We start from the raw sequence: 21,744 nt of genomic DNA on the forward strand, positions 1-21,744 counted from the left end.
TGAGCCATTGACCACAACTCTTTGAGTGTGGCCATCCAGCCAATTCCTTATCCACCGAGTGGTCCATCCATCATATCCATGTCTCTCCAGTTTAGAGACAAGGATGTCATGTGGGATGGTGTCAAATGCTTTGCACAAGTGGAGGTAGATGACATCAGTTCTCTTCCCTTATCCACCAACACTGTAATGACATTGTAGAAGGCCACCAAATTGGTCAGGCACAGTTTGTTCTTAGTGAAGCCATGTTAGCTGTTCACCAATCACCTCCTTCTTTTCCTTGTGCCTTAGCATGGTTTCCAGGAGAATCTGCTCCACGATCTTGCCAGGTACAGAGGGGAGACTGATTTGATTTACCTGTGTTGATCACAAAGACTTGCCGATGGGAAATTATACGACTTTCTATCTCATATCTGTAGGGGAAAAAGTAATTAAAAACTGTAACACCTAGAAAAGCATGATCTGAAAGCTTCTAACTAGCACTCGTCTTCTGCAAAGATCATTAATGTCTCAATAATCTCTTACAGAAATGCCTCAGAGGTAATGAATATATAAGAGCTGTTAGGCATAATTTAGACTTTCAAGGGTTACTGCAAGTGGCATGACATAGAACTCAGCAGAAACCTGAGTCCTTGTAAACCTGCGTGGCTATGCTGTTTCTGCCACTCAAACTACCTTGTTGAAAGAAATGCATAGCACCTGATGATAGAGTTTAAAAATAGTCCAAGAGATTTTTGACACAAAAGGCTACAAAGAAAAAAAAAAACTAAAATATCACCATGGACATAATGGATAAAATATTGACATGGACATAACACAGACCTACATTTCTGTGAAGGGCAAAAGTTTAACGATAGATCACCTCAATATTCAGTTTAGATATTGTTTCACAGGGGTTAGTCAACAGTGGAACTATTTCACCATTCATATGCAAGTTAAGCCTGTAGTCTATATGAATATCTGAAATGGCGCTCTCTGCTATCATAGTCTCTGAGTTTGGAACTCTGCTGAATCATTTATTTATGAACTGAAAAAAAGGAACAAGTAAAAAATCAACAAATATTAGAGGACAGACAGTTCAATCAGGATCAGAGAGACAGCAAGAACTCAGGACGTCTAGAAGATAAATTAATGGGAAAACACAGTAACAGAAAATAAAATTAGATAAATGCAAGGAAATGGAAAGTATAAACATTGTAATGGGATTTACAGGATTTATACAGTTTCTTATGATGATGATTTAACTTATGAGGATGTGATCACAAAAGTCAAGCCAATAGGAAAAATAAGACGGAATAATGACAATGATACAGAGAATATTTAAGTATAGTTATGTGAAGCTGAGAAATAGTCTCATTTAGGATACGCTGTACATTTCTAGTCAGCCTAGCTCAAAACTGAAATTGCAAAATTATGGGGGACTAAAAAAACAACCAAAGATGAAGAAAACTTTAAAGAAAAGAGATTAAGGAGAGTGGGATCATTTATCGTAGGAGAAGCGTAGGAAGGAAAATATAAAAAGGTTACTAAGTGAACATTTAATGACAAAAGATACTTAAAGTCATACACATGGAGATTAAACAGATTCTAATTCTACAGAAACAATATTTCTGATTGACAGCTCAAATTTACATTTCTGTATGTTTTAACGGCTCAATGTCCAAGTGGAGATCAGTGATGACTGGCCTTCAGGGGTCGGTATTGGGACCGGCGCTGTTCAACATCTTTGCCAGTGACATGGACAGTGGGATAGAGTGCACCCTCATCACGTTCACCGAAGACACCAAGCTGTGTGGTGCCGTCGACACGCTGGAGGGAAGAGATGCCATCCAGAGGGACCTTGACAGGCTGGAGGTGAGCCCATGCAAACCTCATGAAGTTCAACAAGGCCGAGTGCAAGGTCCTGCACATGGGTCAATGTGGGATATTTGAAAAGCAATGGGCACACAGTGAACAATCCAGACACAATGGGACTGTTTAATCTGGGAGCCAGAGGCCTCTGCAGGCAGCAGTCCATCCATGTAGTGGATGGGAATATGAGCAAATGTATCAATGTAAGCAAACTTATCCAAGAGAGTAATGCGGATGAGAATATGGGTAAATGTATCGAAGCAAACAGGACCCGAGCACAATGGACAAAGTGAGAAGTACGTGACTAAAAGCAGGATATAGGCAGAGGGAACCGTTCGCGTGGTCAGAAGTGCTTAACCAATCAAATTATTGCTTTAGGTACGTGGACAGTACATGCTAACCAATCCATAGATGGCTTGCACATGAACAGGAACTAAAAATCTATATAAACCAAGCTATTTGGGCAATAAAGTGGCATTTGCTTGATCATATTGGTCGTTGTGCAGTGTCCGTGACTTCTGCGTCAACAGGTCAAAGCAATCCCAGGCACAAATACAGGCTGGGAGGAGAATGGATTGAGAGCAGCCCTGAGGAGAAGGACTTGGGAGTGCTGGTGGACAGGAAGCTCAACATGAGCCAGCAATGCGCCCTTGCAGCCCAGAAAGCCAATTGCATCCTGGGCTGCATCAAGAGGAGCGTGGCCAGCAGGTCAAGGGAAGTGATTCTCCCCCTCTGGAGACCCCACCTGGAGTACTGTGACCAGCTCTGGAGCCCCCAACAGAAGAAGAACATGGACCTGTTGGAGCAGGTCCAGAGGAGGGCCATAAAGACGATCAGAGGGCTGGAGCACCTCTCCTATGAGGACAGGCTGAGAGAGCTGGGGCTGTTCAGCCTGGAGAAGAGAAGGCTCTGGAGGAGACCTTACAGCAGCCTTCCAGTATGTAAAGGGGGCCTACAGGAAAGCTGGAAAGGGACTTTTGACAAGGTCATGTAGTGATAGGACAAGGAGTAATGGCTTTAAACTGGAAGAGGGTGGGTTTAGATTAGACATAAGGAAGACATTCCTTACTGTGAGGGTGGTGACACACTGGAACAGGTTGCCCAGAAAAGTTGTGGATGCCCCATCCCTGGAAGTGTTCAAGGCCAGGTTGGATGGGGCTTTGAGCAACCTGGTCTAGTGCAAGGTGTTCCTCCTTCTTGCAGTGGCGTTGGAACAAGATGATCTTTAAGGTCCCTTCCATCCTAAACCATTCTATCAGTCTATGATTAAATTAATCTTTTCTTATTAAAAAAAATGTTTTCCTGAGTTCCCCTACTCCATTTCAATTCCATGTTTTTTTTCTGATGGTAAAACTTAACTAACTGTGGACATACCCCCAAAAGCTTTTGCTGTGATGCAAAGATAAAGGGCAAAAAATTACCAATATTCATTACTTGAGAAGGAAGCCAATTGCCCAGTAGGAAGAAATTTGCTTTCCAACTGCTGGCTGATAGGATTATCCACCTCTGGAATTTGACACCCTGCTCATGGGCTCCTAGTCCAGAGGAGGAGGGCTACAAAGATGATCAGAGGGCTGGAGCACCTCTCCTGTGAGGACAGGCTGAGAGAGTTGGGGCTGTTCAGTCTGGAGAAGAGAAGGCTCCAGAGGAGACCTTATAGCAGCCTTCCAATACCTAAAGGGGGTTTGTAAGAAAGGAGCAGAAACTTTTCAGCAGGCCCTGTTGTGATTAAGACAAGGGGTAATGGTTTTAAACTAGAAGGAAGTAGATTCAACCTAGACATAATGAAGAAATTTTTTACACTGGGGGTGGTGAGGCACTGGAAAAGATTGCCCAGAGAGGCGGTGGATGCCCCATCCCTGGAAATGTTCAAGGCCAGGTTGGACAGGGCCCTGAGCAATCTTATGTAGCTGAAGATGTCCCTGCTCCTTGCAGGGGTGTTGGGCTAGATGACCTTTAAAGGTCCCTTCCAACACAAACTATTATATGATTCTATGTAACGTCTTGTTATCTCAATATAATTGCCTGTGTATTAACATAGTTTATTGTTCACAGACTGCTCAGACTTTTCTGAACTCCATTGACACTGCTGAACTTGAAACGAGGAATTTAGGAATGGTTCTGTGATTCTGGTAAACCTCATTTCACAGCAGTCAACAAGGTGAAAGGCACTGGTGCGTGCAGTGGAGCCAGCATGTGGCCCCTGTGCTGCTGCTGTCAGGGCACAATTTGTGACTGTGACCAGCACAACATCGCCCCAAATTAGGCAGCGTTACCCACCCCATTTCAGAATCCCGATTAGCAGATTGCCATGCCACCCTTTTCTCTGTGTTAAACAACCCCTCTCCACCAAAGACACATACCAACTACTGGCAAGACAGCTTGAGAGGAACTGTGCTAAGGGTACAGAGTGCAGGTCAGATCCTGATTTTTTATCCCACAAAGCAAAAAAAAAAAAAAAATCCTATTTAGCGTCCTTCAAATTAAGTTAATCATTTGCAATTAAAAAAAAAAACAAAACAAAAACAAATCCAACAAACAACCCAGTGAGGCATATAAACTAAGCCAAGCACAACCTGTCCCTCGCCATTGGAACTGGAAGCCCCGGGACGGTGGCAGTGGCCGGGCGAGGCGACCCTGGGGCAGGGGCAGCCGGCGGGGCTGAGCCCCTGAGGCTGCCGGGGCGCCGGGGTCTGCGCTGCAGTGACGGCCTCGCTGTTTTCCCACCTGCAGTAGCCCAGACAGCAGCGGCAGCAGCGGGGCCTGCCCGGGCTCAGCGGGGAGGCCCAGCGGCCAGTCGGCTTCCCGCCCAGGGGCGGGCGCTGGCCTCGGCCGCGGAGCAGGCACACAGGCCGGCGCCCACCGGCGCAGATTGCTGGGCAGGGAAAGATGGCGACGGCGCTGCGGCTGGGGCGGCGCGGCCTCCGTGGCGGTGCCGCGGTCTGCTTCTCTGGCCCTGGGCGGGTAAGGCGCTCCCCTTGCTCTGGTGGGGCCGAGGGCAGCCGGCTGGCGCCTCAGGGGTGCTTCGCGACCTCCACCTCCGGCTCTCCCGGGGCTGTCCGGGCGCTCTGCTCCCGTCGGAGGGCACGGCGGATCTCCGCGGCCGGCGCTGACGAGAAGCCGCGGGGAAAGCCGTCTCGCAGTCCCCGAAGCGATCTAGCGGAGCAGCCCAGGCTTGAGTGGAGCTTTGGCTGCTGGGACACCCCCGGGCCCCCTCCGCGCCCCTCTCTGTCACGGAGTCCTGGCAGGGGCGCGGCCTGTGCATCCCCCGGGACGCGGCCCCCTGCCCCGCCGCCTCGCTGTTGCCCTTGCAATGGCAGACATTTCAGCACGGGCCGCGGAGGCGTCGGTGTTGCCCTTTGGTCCCAGTAGCAAAGTCCCGCAGTACGATTTAGGTGAAGTGGTTGGAATGTTGCCGTCCAAGCAGCGACATGGCTGATTTGTGTCGGTATTGCTGGAGAGTATTTCTAGTTAGTTCTGCCCGGGCACGGTGGTTCTTAGCAGTGACTGCTTCTGTGTTTTTGAGGGGGCCTTCTGCAGTAATTTCATTATTCGCTTCCACCCTCTGGGTGAGAGTTGTTTTTTGATTTGTTCATGTTTTGATTTTTTTTTTTTCTTAAAGCTGTTTCCTGGCTCCTTTATATCTGTATTTATACCTGAAGTTTAACTTCAAACCTTGACCTTAAACAGTGGAATGATTAAATTGGCTTGATCCTGTTATGGAAGCCCTTTGTGCAAGTTGGTAATGAGATGATAGCAGTCTCGTTAAAAGATTTCTGATTTATACCAACTTTACTGACTGCTTGATATCGTTACAGTACTTCATTAGTCTTGGTGCAGTCTTCCTGCCTGTCCCTGCTGTGGCCTGCTCCCTCATCTTCCTCCCCCAAGCAGGAGGAAAGCTGCTTTGCACGGTTTCTGTAGTGGTGAGCAAGAGCAGGCTGTATCCTTCACTAACAGAGCACCTGATCAGGAAGACTTAATACTGAGTAGGGATTATCTCCAGTTATCTCATTTTACTGGGGGAAAAAAAGAATCCAAATGCTGTCTCAATTTGCAGTGTCTACCATGAGCTGAGGTTCCCCAGAAGGAGCCCTTCTCTATCCCTGCATACCTGAAGAGAGATGAGATGAGTAGGGAACTACCATGAAAGACTCGAAAGAGAATCTTCATACTCTCATTTTCTGGAGGCTTAATAGTATTCTGTTACTCTGTGAAAATATGAAAAATTTTATTTTCGTTGGGAGAATTTAAAAAGAAATACATATTTTACAGACATATAGTGGCAGAACTGATCTGTAGAATTTTGTTATTTGAGAAAAATGTTGTGACATTGTTTGGGTTTTCTATTTGGTCTGCCTGTGTTTCTTAGAACCACATTTAGTTTATTTTTTTTTCTTCTTTGTGAGAAGCCATTGCACATAGCTGAAGAGTCCAAGTTCCAGAAATAATCTCTAAAATACACATTTAATATAAATGCTGACTTGCTGCACTGCTTTACTTTTGTGATGTTTCTAGCTTTAGTTTTAGCTTTATTTTGCTAATTTTGTTCTTCATAGTGCCCACAGCTTTTCTTCACTCTTAGTTTTTGTTTCATCATTTGTCTGGAACATGAGCTCCATTAAATTGGCAATGTAATTCTGTGATTATTCTCTCTGTTTTCATCTGTTGCTCATATGCAAATGTGTTATCAAACAGCAAGGTTCACATGCAGACTTTCTCAGGCCAACTTAAAGCTTTGTGCAACCCACATCCCTGTCCATTGTAGCTGTGGCACGTACAGATCATTCAGCTACCAGTAAAAATACTATTTCTTAATTTTAGTGTGGAAAATGTCATTTAGTAAATAGAACAGTAAGTTGTTATATTTTTACTATTTTAAAATAACCTTTATTTGTGTCAACCTATTGAACAATTGCATGTTTTTGTTAATAACAGCACACAAGAATAACCATTCATTCTTTTTTCCTAAAATTATACTAGAATTTTTTGTATTCGAATAATCACATTAAAGAATCTCTAGTATTAGAGAAAATAAATATAACATTATCTCCTTATTTTTTGCATATAAAAAATAAAAAGAGTCTAGTTTTGTCAGAACTGTTTGCAGCTTCAGGTTAAGGTAACTTTTGTATTGCAAATAATTGGGGAATTTCTGAATGATTCCTGTAATGCTGCTGTCCCAAAGCATTTAGTTCAGTATTTAGTTTAGAACTTGAGGTAGTTTAGTGTTTTAGGAGGCTAGAAATATCCTCTTTGCTTTTTTTTGCTGTGACTTTCTTGGTGACATTACGAATTTCTCATTGCATTAGTGAGATGTTTTCTTATTAAGGTGGATCACTGGATGTAATACTGAATTTTCTTCTTTTTTCATGTATGTTTCTAAACGTGTACTAACTATGTGTCTTTTTGCAAGGACCAGCTCATTGAGGGCTAATTTTCTTGTAAATGGTATTTCTGCTGGGACAGAGTGTAACATTGCACAATTTTGCCTGGGAGATGGCATTGATTTCCTTAGCAGCTCCAGTAATGATTGGAACAGGTCTCATGGAGTTTGATTCTGCCCTATTATCCAGTAAAGAAGAATGTTTCATTTACTACAGTAGTAAAGGATCAGAGCTTTGAAGCTACTACTGAAGCTTTTGAGTTTACAAATAGATACATATGTAATCTCAAAATCACATATGTCTGTTAGGGCTGAACTCTTTATGCATGAAGTGCAGTACCTATATGACTCTCACACCCACATCCTGCTGGGAGTCTGTAATGAGTTGGTAATGGTTTTCCACACACTTTAGTAAAAGTGACAGACATAAGAATAACTGACTTTCAAAGTAACAAAAATCATGATTAAAATATTTTCTCAGTAGCTCGCTAATTGGAATGAGACGTCTAAAAATAGCTCAGCTGCTTTCCTAGTCTGGTATCAGCAATTATGTGTGTTTTAGTATAGTACAATCTAATAATTCTTCCATTCAGTTTGTAGTAAGGCAGTTGTGGTTGTTACCTCCACTGTCATAAGAAAATATAGTCTTGTGTAACAGTCCTATATACAGAAATGAGAAAAAAAAACCCAACCTTTTCTTTTTTTTTTTTCTTTCAGTTTTTCAGCTGTGGACCAAACGTGCTGCATCAAAGCAGCAATGCCCCACAAGCTGCATTCTTTCCACCTCTTCAGAAAGCGATGTTGCCAACAAATACCTTTCAAGGGAAAGTGGCCTTCATAACTGGTGGAGGTACTGGGATTGGCAAAGGGATGACAACAACTTTGTCCAGTTTGGGTGCCACATGTGTTATAGCAAGCCGGTAAATATTAATGAAGATGTTTAAAGCTTTAATGTAATACTGAATGCTGGATGGATGTTTTCTTCTTCATAATGAGTCTTGCTTTCTTTTTCATAAACTGGATAAATTTATTCTATTTACTCTGTTTCAGTACACTTTTAAATTACAGTGTTATATTGTAAACACTAGAAACTTGCAGATCCATCTACAAGTGTCTAGTGGTGTAACCAGCAGTAGGAAGAAATCAACTAAGTGCATTGCCGTGAAATGTGGCAGCAAAATAAACAACCCAGAATATTAGGCATAAATTCAACTAAAGTCTAAAAGAGAGCAAAAAATTGAAATGGCTATTATTAAACATTTTTAATGTATTACTGCAGGTGTTCTTGATACAGATTTGAATTGCAATAAAGAATTAAAGTCATTTCTCTTAATTCTTATGATTTTAAAACCAGCCCTGATTTTTCCCTTAAGGAAGATGATCTTTCTACAGTTCTCATAAGTAGCACTACAGTAAAGACTAGAAAAAAATCTAATTTTTAATTAAAGTGTTGTGACATTCATCTAAACAGTGGTTTAGATATTTAGTCTGAATATGCATGTCCCTTCTGAAATGCTAGTAGAGTAGTATCTAAAACTGTTTGTTATTATTATGTACTCAGAATGAAAATATTTTTTCTAGCTTATCACATTTTATTAGCTTGAGATAGTCTCTTACTGTAGTCATTTCTGAGTTGCTTTGAAGTAGCACTAACCAGAAATTACTTAGATTTAAAGTTTTATTTCAGAAAGTTAGTGACTAAACATAGCTTTTATTTTAAAGGTCAGTCTTCATGAAAATCAGCAACATGCACATGTACACACATTTATTTTACATTTTAGCTTATATTTGCTCAGAAAAAAAATCAGATTTTATTAGTCTCCATTGAAGTTACGTTTAATTGAAATTTAGTGTTGTTGTGTACTTATTTCTAGGAAGCTCGATGTTTTGAAAGGAACAGCAGAAGAAATTTCTTCTAAAACAGGGAATAAGGTAGACCTTTACAGAATTACGAATATGTTAGTTACATTTTAAATGGTTATGGGAATTTTATGCATTTATGTGCTTCTGTGGTGTTGTTTAATTTACAAATTACATAGTTCTGAAGTCTTACAGTTGCCTTTCCATTGTCATATAGGTTCATGCCATCCAGTGTGATGTGAGAGATCCAGTTTCAGTTAAGAACGCTGTTGCCGAAGTAATCAAAGTGGCAGGACATCCTGATGTAAGTGTTCTAGTGAAAGGAGAGAACTTCAGTCTTCATTACTGAAAATACTCTGCAGAGTAGGTATGAAGAAAATGACTATGATAGAAAGTTGATGGAATCTAAAGAGACACTAGGCAAAAAGTGGCAGTATTTCAAGATAAAGCTAACATTCACTGTTACAGTAGTTCCTCTGTTGCTGTGGTTCTTAAGATCCTTAGTGGTCAAATAGGCAAAATGCTATTGTCCTTACTCTAAGGACTAAGCTTTTCTTTGTAAACAGTAGGACAATTATGATGGGATTCTTTGAATTAATTAATTGAACAGAATATTGCCCTTAAATCCTTCTGAAAAGGTGACTTACCTGTGTTGGTACTGAATTACACCTGTTTCTTATTAACAGAATCTCACAAATTAGAAATGAAAGTAATCATAAATGACTTCTTTGGTTGTTACTTAGCTTATTAAAATACACAAAGAAGGTTCCAACCGGAAAACTAAGTTATCATAAAATCAAGAAAAAAAATTCAGTCAAGCTAAGCATCTATTTTTTAATAGTTTGGCACAAAACGCAGAGCCCTTAATATCAGGCTGTTGCTTTGAGAAGAGTGGTCTCATGGAGTCTGAACAGCGATAGGCACCAAACCCTGATTTAGTTGTAAGATAAACAACTTGGATTCTGCTAGCTGATACAAAGTGTGGTGAGGATGTTAGCATCGGTGTAAAGGATAGCCAACGGGATTTAAATCTGTTTACCATAGATCTAAAACTGTAATTTGTGTATCATAGACACTTTGCATTCACCAGTAGCTCATCATCATATAGATGTGAAAGAGAACCTACTGAATTCTAATTGTGCTGAGAAGTGGAGAAACAATTTCTCACACCTGTATGCTATAAGAGTGCTATAAAATGAATCTGGGTGCCATTCCATAAGGAATACACCATTGTATTGCTTCCGCACATTAGTAGTATTAAATACACAAGAGCTGACCACCTAAGTTTTGGTTTAAAAACTGCTTATGTGAGGCTTAGTCCCCTAAAAAATATGTATATAATTTGCTAGCTTGAAAGGCTAAGCAAATGATACACTGAAAGTATCTTCTCACTCATTATTCTTTGTAGAAAGGCAACAAGTGACAGAGATGCATCTGATTGACCACTGAGGATAAGGAGAAGGCTGAGGTCCTCAACGCCTTCTTTACTTCTGCCTTTAATAGGCAGATCAGTTATCCTCAGGGCACTTTATGCCCTAATCTGGAAGTCTGGGATGCCAGGCCGAATACACCCCCTGTGGTACAGGTGGAGACAGTTAGAGAGCTCCTCCTCCATCTGGACTGCCACAAGTCCATGGGACCGGACGGGCTCCATCCTAGGGTGCTAAGGGAGTTGGTGGGGGTGATTGCCGAGCCGCTCTCGGCCATCTACCAGCGGTCCTGGTTATCTGGGGAGGTCCCGGAGGACTGGAGGCTTGCCGATGTGACTCCCATCTACAAGAAGGGCCGTAAGGAGGATCCGGGGAACTACAGGCCTGTCAGCCTGACCTCAGTACCCGGGAAAGTTATGGAGCAAATCATCTTGGGTGAGATCACTCGGCATATGAGTGGCATCCAGAGGATCAGGCCCAGCCAGCACGGGTTCACGAAAGGCAGGTCATGCTTGACCAACCTCATTTCCTTTTACAACTGGGTGACCAGACTGGTGGATGAGGGAAAGGCTGTTGATGTGGTCTACCTGGACTTCAGCAAAGCCTTTGACACGGTCTCTCACAGTATTCTCCTAGGGAAACTGGCTACCCTTGGACTGGGTAGGTATAGCCTTCTTTGGATAAAGAACTGGCTAGGGAGCCGTGCCCAGCGGGTAGTAGTTAATGGAGTCAAGTTCAGCTGGCAGCCTGTTACAAGTGGTGTCCCCCAGGGGTCGGTACTTGGGCCCATCTTGTTCAATATCTTTATTGATGACCTAGACGAGGGATTGAGTGTACCCTCAGTAAGTTTGCAGATGACACCAAGTTGGGTGGTGGTGTTGATCTCCCTGAGGGTAGGGAGGCCCTTCAGAGGGATCTGGATAGGCTGGATCGCTGGGCTGAGCTGAATGGGATGAGGTTCAGCAAGGCCAAGTGTCGGGTCCTGCATTTTGGCCACAATAACCCCATGCAGCGCTATAGGCTCAGAGCTGAGTGGCTGGAGGACTGTGAAGAGGAAAGGGACCTGGGGGTGTTGGTTGATGCTCAGCTGAACATGAGCCAACAGTGTGCCCAGGTGGCCAAGAGGGCCAACGGCATCCTGGCCTGCATTAGAAATAGTGTGGCCAGCAGGAGCAGGGAGGTAATCATCCCCCTGTATTCAGCGCTGGTGAGGCCACACCTCGAGTATTGTGTTCAGTTTTGGGCCCCTCACTACAAGAAAGATATTGAAGCCCTGGAACGTGTCCAGAGAAGGGCAACAAAGCTGGTGAGGGGTCTGGAGCACAAGTCTTATGAGGAGCAGCTGAGAGAGTTGAGATTGTTTAGTCTGGAGAAGAGGAGGCTCAGGGGAGATCTCATTGCACTCTATAGCTTCCTGAAGGCAGGTTGTGATGAACAGGGATTTGGCCTCTTCTCCCAGGCAACAAGCAGGACCCGAGGAAATGGCCACAAGTTGTACCAGAGGAGGTTTAGATTGGACGTGAGGAAAAACTTTTTCTCCCAAAGAGTGGTCAGGCACTGGAATGGCCTGCCCAGGGAGGTGGTGGAGTCGCTGTCCCTGGCAGTGTTCAAGAGGCGGCTTGATGAGAAGCTACAGGATATGGTTTAGTAGCTGTGGCAGCAATGGTAGTGGGAAGACGGTTGGACTAGATGATCTTATAGGTCCCATCCAACCATGTGATTCTATGATTGAAAAAAGTTTTGTAGTAGTTGCTTGCAGTTCACTAAATCCTAATATTTTCTTTGTCATGACTGATTAGACTTCCTGTTACACAACAGTCGGCTAATCCAGACTTTAGTCATCAGTTTACCTGAACCCCTTTTGCCTTTATTCCTGTGCATCCATTACATTAAATATGATATGTGATCTTGGAACTTGGTGAGAACACATTTTCTATTAGGGTGCAGTTGAGACACTGTGGAGAATAACAACTTAAGTCACCTTCTACGTTTGCAGTTCCTCAGTACTAGTCTAGTAGCTACAGCAGTTTGGAAATACAGCTCATTTTCTGTTACTGATACATATCTATGCTGCAGATGTTAATGTTTCTGATGGATTATTTTCTCTCTCTTTCTCCCCCCTCCCCCGCTCACTGTACCTCATTTGATGAGGATATTTTTACTTTTCTACCTGGAAACACTAAGAAGTTCCTTGTAAATTCTTTGCTTTTCTCTCAGGAAGAGTTATTTTTAGCTATCTCTTAATTTTTTCTTCGTGTTTTTCAGGTTGTGATAAACAATGCAGCTGGAAACTTTATTTCCCCTTTTGAACGACTTTCTGCTAATGCATGGAAAACGATAACTGATATTGTTCTTAATGGTACTGCTTTTGTAACTCTGGAAATTGGAAAGGAGCTCATTAAAGCACAAAAAGGTATTTTAAAATAAATGGTAACTAAGCATTGTGACATAATAGTATTACTTGCTTTCCTTGCCTTACTATTATTCTAGCCAGTTTTGAGAGTTTGAAGAGAAACACAGTTTTTAACACTCTACATCTTTTCTAGAAAGAAACTCTGTACTTAAATATCACACAATACAACTGGCTAGCAATTCCTTAATTGTAGAATCTGCCATTAAAATTGGACTCAGAAGCTATGAGGTTGAATATAAAAATCTGATTGCAGTGCTTGTACTAGCTGCAAAACGTTGCTAAAATTTAAAAATTAAAGCTTTTTTAAAGTTTTAAAACATATGCTGTTACTTCTTTTGAGTCTTCTGTATCTATGTTGGTTTCATTGAGCAGCTGGACATGTGGCATTTATTTAAATGAATAGCAAGTCAGGATAAATAAATAAAATTAACAGCTGTGGTATTTGACTAATAGCACTAGAGAATGTTACCTTTGCAGTTGTTTGAAAAAGAAATTAAAAATTGAATTCAATATTCAGTTTTATTTTCCTAGGTATAATTCTTAGTTCTAGACTACCTAGGAGTTTAATCCAGTATTTTGGCCTTACTGTAAAGGTGTGATAGTTCTTTGATATACTATTTAGCCAAAGATTTACTTAACCAGATTATTGCCTTTAAGGGAAAGATAACGTATGCCCTTCTATGTTATTTCATAAATTATATACAAGAGCTACTTTCACTTTACATTCTCTTCTAGTTATGGATTGAAAAACATTGAGCTTAGTTTTTGATGAGAATTATATAATCTCAAATGGCATTTAAAAGCAGTGTGGTATATTACGGTTTTGCATGTGCATTCACTTCTGAATCCTGTTTTCTAGGTACAGCCACTGTGTTGAAATAATTATTTTGTATTTGCACTGTATTTCTCTAATTTCTCTAACTCCTAAATTAGTTGACTTTCTTAAAACATCTGTCCAGAAAGTGCGCAGTGGATTTATCCTATTTAATTATAACAGTATGAAGTTAAAGTTGTTTCAGTAGGTCTGTAACAGTTTTGGTCAGTTGGCAGGTATTTCCCATATATATTTTAGCAGTGCGTGAAAAATTCATTTCCACCATTCTAGTGCTAATATTCCCACATTATAGACCTATTCCCAGCTCTGACTTACTATATCATTAGAGCAAACTGCTGTAATAGTTCACTTTATGGCCTTCCAGGTGCATATAATGTCTCCCTATAGTAATGTGAAACATGACTTTAAAAGTGCCTTTATCTGTGCTGCTGTTGAATGAATAACTGCTTTCCTTGCTTTCACCTTCAAATTTGGCAAAATCTCAGTGTCATTCACCTTCACATTGTCTTTCTTCCTTTCACTTGTAAGCTTCCAAAACACATTAATTTCGTTTGCTGTTATTTTCATGCCTTCTTTCTAGCTGATCACATCTGTATGTAAGACTTCTATTTAAGGCTTTCTTTAATAATGTTTTTGGAAGTAAATCAAGCATGCTTGTTTGTCCTCTCATTCTCTACCTTCGTTTTCTTTTTACTTGCTCGTTTTTTTTTTTAAGTTTGAACAGAGACCCTTGTTTCTGAAGTGATGAAGATGCTACACAATGCAAATATTTTAGAACAGTGCGTGCGGACTATCTGTCTGACTGTTACTAGAACACTGGCGCATCCTTTAGGTCTGCAGTGTGACCTACAATAAACCTAGTTTAGTAAATAATAAAAGTGCTCTGCTTTCGGATTCTACATTTCTACTGTTGGTATTTCAAAGGGATTTGCAATTTGCTAGTGCGTTATTTATTGATGCACTATTTTACAAAATGAGAGGAGATAGTTGGTTAGATATTGCCCATTTTATGAATATCAGCTTTAGATACAAAAAATGTGTGTGAACTGAAGTGTACTTTAAACTTCAGAGCTGTAAATTTTTCAGTCATTCTTGCCTCTGTATTAGGTTCACCCCACTCACCTCTATTTAATCTGTATTTAAAAAATTATATGGTTTAATTCTGCAAAATGTATATTTAACAGTCAAGTCTAGCAAACTTCAAAGTTGTTCTGGGTTTTTTTGCTTGTGTTGCTTTTTCTTTTCAAAGTCTTTCACTGTAGACTACTTTTTAAATAAATAGGGTCCATGGTTTCTGGACATCTGCTAGCATTTCTGTCAGAGCTTGTTTATGGTTCTCTTTAGTTTCTCTTGTGTAACGTTACTGTCATTTTTTAACTGAGTGTCTAGTTCATCATCACATACGTTCTATTGTTTTAGAAATATCCCTTGGGTAGCTATTCTAATGAAATTATTTTTAAAATACAGTAAGTAGAACAGTTATTTTAGTTACTGTGGCGTAAGTAGTGAACGTCGTACCTTGTCCTCCATTTCCCAGTTACAGTAAGTTCATGCTAGTCATTGATCAGACAATTAGAATTTTCAGGCTTCTGTAAAAGAAGGATTAAATAAACAATTGCAGTTTCCATTATTTTTCATAATGTTTTTGCTAAATCTATTATAAAATGTAACATATAAGTGAAAGTGGTCTTTTTACAATACAGTTTGTTGTGATAATAATTGGAAAAAGTTATGCAGGTTAACTTTGACATAAACTCCATTGCAGAAAAAGCTTCTCAAAATTTCTTAAAAACCTCTTTTTTTTTATTTCTGCAGAAACTTTAACTCAAGCCCTAAACTGTGTAATTTTAAGATTATGCCTAACCTAATTGTTAATGGTGATTTTTTATTTTTTTTTAATTTTTTTTCAGGCAAGAGTTGATGAAATTAGGGCAAACCAATCACCTGGTTAGTCACTACTATGCTAGGGCAACTTCTAAAAAGAGACTGTAAGATCTCGGACTTTCACTCTGGTTAGACTGATTTGCACAGGTAGATTCATTATCAGTAGAAGTCTGAGAGTTTAGACCTTTGGAGTCTACTTAATACCTATTTACACTCAGATGGAACAACTCATAACATCAATGGAAAAGACAGAACTGAAATTTAAAAGCTTGAAAGCAAAGCTTCCCAGACTAGATTTTTAAAGTATCTTTTTACAACCCAGATTGAAATGGCATTCATAACACTTGAGCTGCAAACTTCTGTACCACTGAGGTTGCTTTTTACCTTTAAGTTCAGAGTTTGATCTTCATGCATTTTTTGTTTGTTTGTTGTGGGTTTTTTTAAAATGTTTTTGCAACTTCCAGGAGCAGCGTTCCTGGCTATTACAACAATTTATGCAGAGAGTGGTTCAGGATTTGTGGTGCCGAGCGCCTCTGCCAAAGCTGGCGTAGAAGCAATGAGCAAGTGAGTAATATAGCAAAATATATGTTCTGCTTTTCCCATCCTTGAGATGGGTAATTGGTCTGTAAAAATGGACCTAGTTGGTATAGTCCTCCTGCTCCATTGTATCATAAGAGAACCTTCCAGCCTCCAGTATCCTAGCAAGAAAATAGTATACTGAGTATACTTTAATGTTGCCATAAAGTATACTGAGTATACTTCTTACAGAAGAACGTATAACTGCTATTATTGAGATTATTTTTATTACAAGGACAAGTGGATGATTTTTATTGCAAGGATGAGATAAAGACAAGTGGAAGTATTTCTTTTGGCAATAGCAAGTTCTAAAGTTTCGATTACAGGGTTTCGATAATTGGATTCTCATGCATTCTTATAGGCGAACCTGCACTTAAAGACAGTTATTAGGGGAACTGCTTGAGGTCTATAGTGCCTTCCACTTTCTTTTGTCTCAGGAAGAGGTGTGCTTGTATTTGGGTGGAGTATACTGTTGCTTCACTTACCTAGTTTCATAAAGAAATGTATTTCCTGTCACTATTTTAAATTAAGGTTTGCACTTAATTCAGAACACTATCATCTGATGTATCCCTGTTGTTCAGCAAGCAAAAGGATTTCTGTGATTATTAACTAAAGAGCAGTCCTTCATAGCAAGTAGATCCTCCTCTGCACTTCAGCACAAGGAATTTAATAGTTTGGCAGCCTTTTACTAACTAGAATTCTTTATCCAGAAAAAGATGAGGGAATGAGTGATGGTCTTGATTTCTGTTCTATAGAGCTGTAACTGAATTGTGTGCTTTTCAGAGACTTTATGACCCAGCTAATGCATTCACTGTAGGAGATGATCTATCTGAAATATTGCTTATGTAGAGAAAATGTTGCCATAAAGCAAAGTTATTCTGCTGGTCCCATTTTAGAATGTAACTTCTGTTTTGTGTTATTTCAAAACATCTCATGTGAGAGCTACAATGAAAATGTTAGAAGTGTATACCTGTTGGGATAGTCTAAATTACCAGAGAAAGATGGTGGTCTAACAGTTGTTTGCCAAGGAGTTTAGGTGCCAAAATAATCTGTTTGATTTGCAAGGGAGAAATAATTGTTCTTTAATGTTGCTTTATGATGCATCTATTAAATCAATATTCCTCTATTTGTGAATATGATTTTTTTTTTACCTTCTCTGAAATAAAAGTAGAAATGTCTATTTCAGGAAAATTCTAGTATTTACACATTTAATTCAGTTTTAAATTTTTTTTTTTTGGCTGAATAGCATTTTTAAAATATTGATGCATTCTGTTAATGAATTTTTAGGTCTCTTGCAGCTGAATGGGGTAAATACGGCATGAGATTCAATGTGATTCAACCAGGTCCAATAAAAACAAAGGTACATAGCATGAAGTGAAACACAGCCTTGAATATGCTTTGTGGTACAGGCTTAACTTTAAGATAATCTACCCTTTTCTGTAACTGTTAAATTCAAGTATGATTTCCTTGGTAGTCAAGACTGTTCTGGAATACTGAACACACTACCTCTCAATAATTATTAAAAATAATTTAAAATAAAATTTATTGAACTTCTGAAACTTGCCACTGCCCCTTCTAGTACACTAATATAAATGAAACCTTTTTTTACTGTTTCAGTAAATTATTTCTAAAAATATTTGATGTTGATTCTTATCAACTGTACATACCTAGTTTGTGAAGTGAAGTGAATTCTTACACTTGGAGTACAAGTGCCTATTTCTGCCTGAACTCCTGATTTTTAAACAAAACATCTCATCAATTCCAAAATTTCAGAACCTGTGTTAGGTATATAATAACAGAATCTTACTGGTTTTGTTGAAAATCACAAAACAAGAAAGAGAAAAATGAAGTCAGCAAGGAAATGTGAAGCTTTCATATGAGTAAAAAGGAGGACTGGAGAGTTTGAAAGAAGTAATCCAGACCAGCTGGAAGAGGAAGGAAAAAGAAGGCAGTCTTGGGGGAGGACAGAGGAGGATCCATTTCCCATTTAATCAAAACATTAAAATTATGACCAGTAACAGCTAGTAATGGTATTACTACTAACTGTAAAATGTTTCACGATTGTTTTTGCTGTTGTTTTGGGGGGGGGTGTGGGGTGTGCAGGGTTGCTTCTTTTTTTCTGGTTTGTTTTTTTTTTTTTTTTTCTTCTTTTCCCTTTCTTGTCTTGCCAGTGTTAGGTGCTATACTGGACAACTCAGTTTTACCTTTTCTGACTGTAAAGATAGATAAGTGGCAGTATCAGCAGAGTTTTAAGAATGTTGAAACAACATTAGAGGATCAGACCAAAAGTCCTCCAGGCCTTCTGTCTGGTGGATTTTTAGGCAAGAGTGGAAGAAAAACATCTAATGTCATTTCTTCTTTGTATCTTCAGCCTCTGACAGACTATGGCCCAGGGATTTTGATACAGTTGATATCTCTTCATATTGTAATCATCTTGATGGATTTTTTTCTTCCGTTAGTTTGTCCTGTTCCTTTTTGAGTCCGTATAACTTTTGGCATCCACTGTATCACTTGGCAAAATCACTTTGATTTTATAGATTCTCATAATTTTGTTGCAAGTTAACTGCTTTAGATGTCAATATTTCTATCTCCTGTTTCTGATTTAAACTAATAACATATGTCCCACTTGAGATACTATGTGTTTTTAATAAAGTACTACATTTGTCGTACTAGTTGCAAGATCAAATTTCCCTAAAAACATAAAAAGGCAGACCAGCTTCACATCACAAAATCTGGCTTTCTGCATTAGGGACTAATTCCATGTATTTAAAAACCGCTCTTATAAGTCATGATAGGAAAAGGAAAAAGTGTACAAGTGCAGTACCAGTAAGCTTATAAACTAGCATTTAAAAACATGTCAATAAAAGACTTAAATGGTGTGAGTACAGCCATAATTACATAAACTGCAGTGTACTTTAACTCTTGTAACTTAACATAAATGTTACTAACGCATTTCTCATTTTGCCTGAGGAGGTTGTTTCCTTGTGGAGGAGCCAGGAAGAACAAAAACCCTCTTCTGTTTCCCATGCCATTTTAAGCTATTCAAAGACTAAAACTTCTAGTGACTTAATTGAGTTCTAGCCAATGGTGCAATTTAACCAAACTTGATTTTTTTTCCTGTTCTTTTCCATTTTTCTTACTCTGTGACATAAATAGTTTTTCTGTCACTTACCTGTTCTTTTTCTCTCCTTGTTCCTCTATCCTGTCTATGGAGCAATTTTGAGTCTTGCTTATTTCCTCAAATGTTTATTAAGAATGTTTGGGAAACAAAGATTATTAATCCCTTTTGTTTTCATAGGTAGATAGTGGGTGACTATCCGAAACATGTTAAATTCCAGCTTATCACCCTCAGTAGGTGCCTGTCAGTACAACAGGGATAAGTTGTGTTTTCTGCTTCCTACTTCTTTCTTATCCTACTGACCAAGATGGAGTATGTAGTTTACTCACAAATGTTCATTTCCATAGTGTTTATGTGTTGGATTTTAATTTCTAATACAGTTATAACATTTATTTTTCCCAAATGATTCTCTCCATTCTCAGGGTGCTTTTAGCCGCATGGACCCAACAGGGGCATTTGAGAAGGACATGATTGGGAGGATTCCCTGTGGCCGCCTGGGAACTATAGAAGAAATTGCAAATCTTGCTGCCTATTTCTGCAGTGACTATGCAAGTTGGGTTAATGGAGCAGTAAGTTTTAATTGATCTTGTTTATACAATTAACCTGACGATGGTCTGAGTTTTGCTGATATTTTTTAAAGCCCTAATTTTAGAAATGAAATAAAACCTACTACTTTGAAATTCTTTACAAGCATTATTACCCTTTTAATTGTAATGCATGATAGTTAGTACCTTTAAAAAGAACTCTTAAAAATTACTGAATTACATTATTTTGAGCATGTGTGTTTCTGATCCAAATCAATAAAAATTACTTTCACAGTGCATAACAAGGGAATGCTACAGAAAACCCGCTATTATTAAATACACTGCTTATGCTTTTTCTAGGTTATTAGAATGGATGGTGGAGAGTATGTTTCTATGGCAGGAGAATTCAATGATTTGAAGAAGGTATTAAATTCCTTGCTTGCTATTTTACATTCAGACAAATACTTGGATATGTAAGTATTATATGGAATTCTAATAAAATGTTCTTTTCTTTTATAGGTTACCAAAGAGCAGTGGGATATAATGGAAGCAATGATTAGAAAAACAAAAGGCTCTTGAAGACGTAACTGTATGGTGGAGATTTTTGGAAATGAACCATACTTTTCCATGAATATTTAGAAATAACCAATTGAGAAATAGCCTTCGAAATCTTTTGAATGCTAATTTCAACAAAATATTTTGAAATTGTCGTATTATGAGTATAGCATGTATATTTTTCCCATCTACAGTCCAATCTGTTACCTAAAGTGAACAACAGTTATTCTACGGAATTTTATTGTATCTTAGATTATGTCTTATGTAGCCATGCCATGGTCTACAATTAGCTTTTTTTTTAAAAAAAAAAAAAAATGTTAGAGGGTATTTTTGTTTTCCAGATATATGTAAGTGTCTCTTAATACTGTAATCCCAACAGCATTTCAGGACTATCAAAGTAATTGCTAATCTGAGGAAAAACTGTGAAATTAAGTCCTAATCTTAACACCTCGGTAATAAGTCCTGAACTTGCAAATGCCAAAGTTTCAAATTATCAGCAGGGCTGCATACACTGAGATAGGATGCAACTCCTATGGTTACTTACAAAATCTTGAAATACGTAACCATCTTGGTCTCATCTTTTGCTGACATTTTCAGTCTGTTAATTATCTTATGCTGAACTTTAAAAATGGCATTTAAAGACCAGTAATGCCTTTCTAAGGAGCTAGCTCTTTGCCATGATTAAGTCAATGTTCTTGAAAATGAGAAAATAAAAATCATTTGCTGTTAATGTGTCTGTAACTAGTAGAGTCTTTCCATAAAAAACCGTTTACCTAAGACTAGTAAAGGACATCAGTAAATTGGGGCTGAAAGTATTGAAACCTCATTGGTTGAGATTTACAGAAATCCCTTAGGTTTTATTTACATTCAAAGACTGGTAATAAAGGAGCTTTAAGATGGCATTACCTCTGAATCTAGTCAGTTTATCCACCCCAAATAAAATGAGTCAATGTAGTTATAAGCAGGTGATTTAAGAAACCAAACCAAACAGTATTTATTACTGTCTTTCTTTTAGTATTACTATATTTTCCAGATGAGGGGGTTGTGATTTGTTTGTCCATCCTGCTTCAAACAGTGGATGGAATTCTGCAAATAACTTAACAGGCTGTAGCCTTTAGAGCCTGGAATCCATGCCTTTTTAAAAATTAACCCAGGCTCCAGATTGTCCACGCGTACAAGCATGGACATAGCTGTATGTACTTTGAAATTGATGAAGTGATTCAAGAGTCAGAAATAGAGAAGCAATTCAAGGATGTCTTCCTTCAAGTGCTGATAGCACCTTACGCACACTTCAGGACATATGTACGTATGCCAG

General features: G+C 39.2%; 1 protein-coding gene across 1 annotated transcript; it reads left to right on the forward strand.

The window, feature by feature from the left end:
- The first annotated feature begins 4,667 nt into the window (after window positions 1-4,667).
- On the forward strand, window positions 4,668-20,584 carry DECR1 (2,4-dienoyl-CoA reductase 1). The gene is made up of 10 exons (XM_086742470.1): window positions 4,668-4,812; window positions 7,952-8,154; window positions 9,109-9,166; window positions 9,312-9,398; window positions 12,790-12,937; window positions 16,121-16,220; window positions 17,520-17,592; window positions 19,773-19,919; window positions 20,235-20,297; window positions 20,394-20,584. Exons 1-10 carry the CDS (start codon window positions 4,738-4,740, stop codon window positions 20,451-20,453), a joined length of 1,014 nt encoding a protein of 337 aa, XP_086598596.1. The 5' UTR covers window positions 4,668-4,737; the 3' UTR covers window positions 20,454-20,584.
- Window positions 20,585-21,744: the final 1,160 nt, after the last annotated feature.

Source organism: Chlamydotis macqueenii, chromosome 2 (genome assembly GCF_036417535.1).
Source record: "Chlamydotis macqueenii isolate bChlMac1 chromosome 2, bChlMac1.mat, whole genome shotgun sequence".
Classification (NCBI taxonomy): domain Eukaryota; kingdom Metazoa; phylum Chordata; class Aves; order Otidiformes; family Otididae; genus Chlamydotis; species Chlamydotis macqueenii.

Bases quoted from the DNA above. Each gene is read 5' to 3' on its own strand.
- DECR1 (XM_086742470.1), top strand. From the start codon at position 4,738: ATGGCGACGGCGCTGCGGCTGGGGCGGCGCGGCCTCCGTGGCGGTGCC. The intron at 4,813-7,951 runs GTAAGGCGCTCC...TTTTTCTTTCAG, and splicing joins GCTTCTCTGGCCCTGGGCGG to TTTTTCAGCTGTGGACCAAA. The intron at 8,155-9,108 runs GTAAATATTAAT...ACTTATTTCTAG, and splicing joins ACATGTGTTATAGCAAGCCG to GAAGCTCGATGTTTTGAAAG.